Genomic DNA, 7,920 nt, shown 5'->3' with positions numbered 1-7,920 from the left:
AAGATAATTTATGAAGTATAAATAGGCATTTCAGAGGTATTAAAAGTAAAAAAAATTTAAGTTTAAGGGTATTTTTGAAATAAAATACTACTGGTTTCTATAAAAAAAAACGAACACTAAAGAACTTTTTATAAACGGAAATCTAAACTTGTATGTTGTCCTACAAGTTTTTTCTTCCCTTTTATTTTGCCGTGGCAGCTGTCTTTTAGAGGACCAACTAGTCCACGATACGGTTAGGAGGGAGGAAATTTCGTCACATGATCACATGGTAAAGGTTATCTGGATTTCGACCGAAGAAGAAAAAGTCAAAAAGTGGGTCTGAGGAAGGAGAAATTGTTGGGAGGGAGTCCCGTCCCACGTTCGCTAATGTACGGAATGATCATAAGATTATAAGTAAGGAATAGATCTTCATTGGTACGAGGCTTTGCAGAGAAGCACAAAGCAAAGTTACGATAACTTATGCTCAAAGTGGACAATATCACGTCACAGTTTCTCCTGAGAGGTTTTATAAACTCATGCTGTAGTTTGGCTAAGCTGAGCTAATCTGAAGCTTAGAACCGAAGCACAAGTCAAAACTAAAAGATTACAAAGCAAATCATATGGCAATGGTAGCCAATGAATTCAACCTCTTCAATCCTGCTTTCAGGATTGCCATTTACTCGACCGTCGTCGCAGCAGCAGCAGCGCCATAGGAGGGTGGAGGAGCTGTATGAATCGAACAACGCATGCTTTGCGTTCGTTCGAAAGCGATCGATCGAAGTCCTTATGATCGACCCACTTAGAACCAAATCCAACACCTTCAGCAGAATATGTACACCACCATCTATAGCATTATTCTTTTGGCCCGAGATCGGATAACGTCCTCCGAAATCACCACGGACCAGTCAGCGTTCGTCTTAAGCATCGTTTCTTTGTTCCTTGTTGTGTATCCATTACTTTCAATGCCTATAACCAAATGTGAGAGTTCATCAACAACAATACAAAGCAGAGGTTGTCTCATGCAGACAATTGCAGTATTAAAAGGTAGAATGGTTTCACCCACACTACTACTAAAGATATCAAAGGGGAAAGCATACCCGGTTCTTGTGCATTTCCATGATTTCTGCCTGCAACAACCACACAACATAATAATTGAGAATTGGTGATGCCCGTTACTTGATTAACAAGCTCAAGCTCACTCTTGTGACATTGACAAACTTATGTACCTGTTTTTGCCGGAGTTCTTGGTTCTCCTCTTTTAGCTTCGCCACCTCCGCTTCCAGCTCAATCGTGTAAGCCTAGTACGAGCAAAGAAACAATCATGAACATGAGAATCTCTGTAACAGCCCTACCCCACTGCTAATAGATATTGTCCTCTTTCGGATTTTCCCTCGAGGTTTTTAAAACGCGTATGCTAGGAAGAAGTTTTAAAACGCGTATGCTAGGAAGAAGTTTTAAAACGCGTATTTGGGGTCCAGCGTCTTCGCTGGCACTCGTTCCCTTCTCCAATTAATGTGGGACCCCCAATCCACCCCTTCCGGGACCCAGCATCCTTACTGGCACACCACCTGGTGTCCACCCCCTTCGGGCCTCAGCCTCTTCGTTGGCACATCCTCCGGTGTCTGGCTCTAATACCATTTGTAATGTCCAAGCACACCACAAGCAGATATAGTTCTCTTTGGGCTTTCCCTTTCGGGCTTCCCCTCAAGGTTTTAAAACGTATCTCCTAGGGAGAGATTTCTACCCCTTACAAAGAATGTTTTGTTCTCCTCCCCAACTATGGTGGGATCTCACAATCTCAGTATAAACCAAAATCATGTATGAATGCATCTAATAAAGAACAGATCAGCTTATGGTATGACATGCTTAAGTAGTTGGGTATACAAATGCATCAAATGGTTGGTTTCACACATTGTTTTAGTCTGCAAATAACCATATATCACAACTCCAGGTACACAAGCCACATAGAAGCATGTCAACAAGAATTCAAGTCATGTGGTAAACAACAATGAACAAGAACAGATCACCTGCTTTCGAGCCCGCGATCGAGCAGCCGACTCCCTGTTCTTTATCATTCTGCGCTGCCTCCTCTCGACAACCCTGTCCAGAGTCCCATTACATCTCCTCCCCCGCACTCCATTAAGCGCATAAGGCACCGGAGACAAGGACGAGGTATCACCATTGCTCTTTCCAATCCCATCAGATGATAGCTGGTTTGCTGGAGATCCTGTTGCAACAGGCATAGCCCCAGCTGCTAAGCCAACCACTCCCATCCTTCCACCCTGCAGTGCAGAGCCTTGCATCAAATTTGAGCTCAACCCTTGATCCGCAAGCCCCATAATCCCATCACTAGACAAAGGCAGCTGAGACCCATATGTGGTCTCAGTAGGCTGCTTTGGAAATATTGGTTGTGGCTGATGTGCTCTAACTCCATTAACATTCAACAATAAGTTCGAAGATTGAATTGGAATATGATTGTTATTGCCAAAGAATCCTCCATTGTTGGGGCATCCATTCAATTGAGTATCCTCTCTCACAACTCCAGCTCTCAACAAAAATTCTTCAAGTGTCATCTGTTGAGATATGATTCAAAGTATTCAAAATCAAGATATGATTTAGAGTAGTTAGATATGATTCAAATATTCAAACTAACAAGATTTTAGGAGATTGTTATTAGATTTGAGTTTATCTAGATTTCTATGATTTACTATTTCTGGTCCACTGTATTAGCTATAAATACGGGAATTGTGTAACCCTCTAAGCATCAAGTCAGTAGACATTAATAAAGCACTGCAGCTTCTATCTATTCTCATCTATTCCTATCTCTTTCACTATCCCTCTTTCCAACAATTTTGGTATCAGAGCCAGGTTCGTTCGACACGAGGGCGAGTGATTATTTTCTTTCACAAAACAAAAATGGCAGTAGCTGGTTTTTCTTCCTCTGCACCGTTGTTACCAATATTTAATGGTGAGAAATACGAGTGGTGGAGCATCAAGATGAAGACCTTGCTCAGATCGCAGGAGCTATGGGACTTGGTGGAGCACGGGTTTGCTGATGTATTAGAACCCACAATAGAAGAAAAGGAGAGACTAAGAGAAACCAAGAAAAACGATGCCAAGGCTCTATTCATTATTCAGCAAGCAGTTCATGAGACTATTTTTTCACGAATTGCAGCAGCAACCACATCAAAGCAGGCATGGTCAATTCTACAGAAGGAGTTTCTAGGAGACTCAAAGGTCATGACAGTGAAATTGCAATCTCTAAGACGTGATTTTGAAACTCTACTCATGACGAATGGCGAATCAATTGCTGATTTTTTGTCAAGATCAATGGCAATAGTCAGTCAGATGCGTACCTATGGAGAGAAAATTTCAAACGAAACAATTGTTGCAAAGGTGTTGAGAAGCTTGACTCCAAAGTTTGACCATGTGGTGGCCGCCATAGAAGAAGCTAAGGATCTATCCATACTCTCCGTTGATGAACTGATGGGCTCGCTTCAGGCTCATGAGGCAAGAATCAATAGAGCATCAGAAAGAAACGAAGAAAAGGCACTACAAGTGAAGGAGACAACCAATAACGAAAGAGAAAATATTCATTTAGCAGGTAGAAGTCGTGGAAGAGGAGGATTTCGCAACTTCCATGGTGGTCGTGATAACAGGTGGAGAAGTGATGGACAGAGACAATTTAATGAACAAAGGAATGTCATACAATGTTACCATTGTAGAAGGTATGGTCACACAAAATCTGATTGTTGGTATAAAAATCAACGAATGAATTTTGCAGCAGAGAATGAAGAAGAAGAAGAAAAGTTGTTTGTGGCGTGCATGGATACTAATCCAGAAAAAGGTAACTTATGGTTTGTTGATAGCGGATGCTCGAACCATATGACAGGCACCAAATCCTTATTCAAAGAGCTTGATGAGACGCAAAAGATTAAGGTGCAACTTGGAAATACAAAAGAGATGCAAGTTGAAGGAAAAGGTACAGTGAAAGTCGAAACCAGTCACGGTAAGATAAAACAATTAGATAATGTTCAATTTGTACCTGATTTAGGGTACAATTTATTGAGTGTTGGACAATTGATGACCAGAGGACACTCAGTTCTATTTGATGATAACACATGTGTCATCACAGATAAGAAATCAGGCCATAAAGTTGAAATTGCCATGACTTCAAATAAGATGTTTCCACTTGATGTTTCTAACATGGAGGATTTTGCTCTTACTGCTAGCATGAAAGATGATTCAACATTATGGCATCTCAGATATGGACATCTTCATATGAACGGCCTGAAAATACTCAGGGATAAAGGTATGGTTTTCGGATTACCAAGAATTGACTCAACTAATTTATGTGAAGGATGCATTTATGGCAAGCAGACTAGGAAGTTCTTTCCTGTTGGAAAAGCTAAAAGAGCTTCACATTATCTAGAACTAATTCATGCTGATTTATGTGGGCCAATGCAAACGAAGTCCTTGGGTGGAAGTATATACTTTTTACTATTCGTTGATGACTATAGTCGCATGAGCTGGGTTTACTTCCTACAACATAAGTCAGAAACTTTTCAGAAGTTCCAGATTTTTAAAGCTATGGTAGAGAACCAAAGTGGCTGTCACATTAAAGTTCTTCGCACAGACAGAGGTGGCGAGTTCGTATCTAAAGATTTCAATCTCTTTTGTGAAGAAGAGGGCATCCAAAGGGAATTAACAGCTCCCTACACTCCAGAACAGAATGGAATCGCTGAACGAAAAAATCGAACTATTGTGGAGATGGCAAGAAGTATGTTACAAGCAAGGAGACTTCCAAACCAATTTTGGGCCGAAGCCGTAGCAACATCTGTTTATCTATTAAACATCTCACCAACAAAGGCGGTTATGAATCGAACTCCTTATGAAGCATGGCATGGAAGGAAACCATCTGTAAGTCATTTACGAATCTTTGGTTGTGTTGCTTATGCTTTGAAACATCCTCAAACTCGTCAAAAGCTTGATGAAAAATCTGAAAAATGCATTTTCATTGGCTATTGTACTCAATCAAAGGCATATAAACTATACAACCCCGTTAGTGAAAAGATTTTAGTTAGAAGGGATGTAATATTTAATGAAAACGTGAGTTGGGATTGGAGTAAAGAACAGGAGCAGCAAAAGATTACAGTTGAAGTTTCCCCAAATGAAGAGACAAGGGTCAACTCCAGTGCATCTCCCAGTGCATCCACTGCAACACAAAGTGTGTCAAATTCATCATCTTCAGAATCACTTAACAGCAATTCCTCTCTTGAAGAACTTTCAGATGAGACACCTCCAAGGAAGTATAAATCTTTAGCTGACATATATGCATCATGTCAATTTGCTCTTACTGTTTCAGACCCTATGAATTATGAAGAAGCAACTGAAGACGGGAAGAAAGCCATGACAGTAGAGATGCAGTCCTTTAAGAAAGATGAAACATGGGATATGGTTTACCTACCAAACGAAAAGTTTTATGGAGATTTACAAGAAGAGGTTTATGTAAGACCGCCAGAGGGATTCATAAAGGAAGACAAAGAAACAAAGGTATACAAGCTGAGACAGACAATGTACGGGTTAAAGCAGACATACTTACGAAGGTCTTGTCAGAAGAAAAGCTCTGTACTTACATCTGCAACTTTGAATCATGGGGGAGTGTTGAGATATGATTCAAAGTATTCAAAATCAAGATATGATTTAGAGTAGTTAGATATGATTCAAATATTCAAACTAACAAGATTTTAGGAGATTGTTATTAGATTTGAGTTTATCTAGATTTCTATGATTTACTATTTCTGGTCCACTGTATTAGCTATAAATACGGGAATTGTGTAACCCTCTAAGCATCAAGTCAGTAGACATTAATAAAGCACTGCAGCTTCTATCTATTCTCATCTATTCCTATCTCTTTCACTATCCCTCTTTCCAACATCATCTCCCCAAGAGTTTGCTGCCTCTGTTGCAAACCAGAAGCAACAATATTCCCATCTTTAGTACCACCATGTTCATCCATTATGTCCTTCCATACCTCATCCACCTTCTTCTGGCTGAGTGTCCGTGGCAGTGTCAAAGAGCCTTGTCTCTGCAAATACCCACCACTACCATTAACACCACCAGCCCCTTCTTTAGCAGCAGCAGCAACAACAGCAGCAGAAGATGCCATCGTTTGCATTTCTTCAGCGCTCCAAATGTTCTTCAACAGCTCATCCATGTTCATTGACCCAAAATCCTTCCCTATACTCCCCATACTCTGAAACTCATCGAATGTCAGCGAGTAGATAGATGATTGCCGCGCTAATGGATGGTTAGCAGAAGGCCGCCCACCTCCTCCGCCGTTTCCAGCAGATGGGTCACTCCCAAAATCCTTGAAATTCATCTCTTCGCAGTTGTACGAAATGGGATCAAATCAAACCCGAAATCGGATCGAACCACCAAAATATCACTCGAAATTCAAGATCATTTAGCCTACGAACCAAGATTGAAACTCCAATCACTACAAGACAAACCCCACATGCAAAGATACTCAAAACAGATTTCCAGCAAACCAACAGTTCAAAAACCCAGAAATCCCTCGCAGCTACAAGTCCAGTTCAACACAGAAACACCATGAACAACAAATTCAAAGGGGTAATCAACCCAAGCTATGAACTAAAGCAAGAAAAACACCACAAATCAAGCAAGAAAAAATAAAAAATCAGGGAAAACACAATCCAAAATAAACATATATATATATATATAATATGTTTATATTTATTTTATACAAATTCCCCCCTTCGAATTGTTTTTTTCTGGTAGCTAAGTTGGCTGCGTACCTTCTTCTTCGCTATATTAGGGCTTTCTGGAGGCGCCAAGTGTCGACTGTTGCTTCCAATCTCTCATGGTTTATGATTATTATTATTTATTTTATTTTTTTGTCTAATTTTTTTTAATTTGTAGGTTAAGAAGATGAGCTATGTTTGCGTTAAAATTACTTAAATACTTTTTAATATTATTATCCATTTTAAAATAAATGGGAAAGTGGGCCGCCTACATTATGAGCCTTGAAGTGAATATCACCCAATGGGCTTCTGCAACGTGGCCCTATTTCCACCGTCCACGTTTACCCTCTCTTTGCTTTTATTTAATCCTTTTTCTTTCTTATAGTGCAGCGGTTCGTACAGTTAAAAAGCGCATGCACATGATCCACCCAAGATCCAATCCCCTACGCCGCGGACCACTATTTCATTTTGATTCCCCACTATTTATAAAAACAAATATTAATTTTTTTTAAAATAGTTGACAAAATTTAAGGATATTTATAATACAAATTTTGTCCTAACTGATCTTTACAATGGTATGATATTGTCTACTCGAGTATAAGCTCTCATGGCTTTGCTTTGAGCTTCCCCAAAAGGCCTCGTTACCAGTGGAGATAATATTCCTCACTTGTAAACGTGTGATCTTCTACTAAATTAACCTATGTAGGACTCACTCTCAATAATCCTCAACATGTTATATTGACAACTAAGTCACCAACGTCAAATGCTTTTAATATTCATAATAGTTTTAAAAAGTAAGATATCTTGGGTTGGATAGTAACCCTGTCTTCGGATTAATTGGGTTGATTTGACTAAAAAAATGTCAATCTACGAACCAACTCGAATTTTAACAAAAAGCCCAACAAAATAACGTAGTTTTATTCAAGAATATTCATATTTAGTTATTTATTGCGTGGAAGAATTTTATTGGCTAAATAATATAGTTGGGATGGTCTTGATTACAGGTGATTATTTTTGTCCATTTGTGCGCCCCATCCACTTAAAATAGTGTATATATTGAGAATATTATATATTATTGTTTTTTTATTTTTTATTAATCGAATATTGACTTGATTTTGAGTCTTGATATGGAAACGTGACAAAAAATGGCACAAGTATTAAGATATGGTTTATTATA

General features: G+C 39.2%; 1 protein-coding gene across 1 annotated transcript; it reads right to left on the bottom strand.

Moving 5' to 3' along the window:
- Nucleotides 1–387: 387 nt before the first annotated feature.
- On the bottom strand, nt 388–6,765 carry LOC111798622 (ABSCISIC ACID-INSENSITIVE 5-like protein 5). The gene is made up of 5 exons (XM_087125242.1): nt 5,900–6,765; nt 2,007–2,552; nt 1,206–1,277; nt 1,077–1,106; nt 388–945 (listed from the first exon to the last, which is right to left on the bottom strand). The coding sequence occupies exons 1-5, from the start codon at nt 6,359–6,361 to the stop codon at nt 871–873; spliced, it is 1,185 nt and encodes a 394-aa protein (XP_086981368.1). The 5' UTR covers nt 6,362–6,765; the 3' UTR covers nt 388–870.
- Between the last annotated feature and the right edge of the window lie 1,155 nt (nt 6,766–7,920).

The sequence above is a fragment of the Cucurbita pepo genome, chromosome 7 (assembly GCF_057944985.1).
Source record: "Cucurbita pepo subsp. pepo isolate OVF chromosome 7, ASM5794498v1, whole genome shotgun sequence".
Taxonomy (NCBI): Eukaryota; Viridiplantae; Streptophyta; class Magnoliopsida; order Cucurbitales; family Cucurbitaceae; genus Cucurbita; species Cucurbita pepo.
Note: the sequence above shows the minus strand (reverse complement) of the source record. Positions and strands in the feature narration are given on the sequence as shown.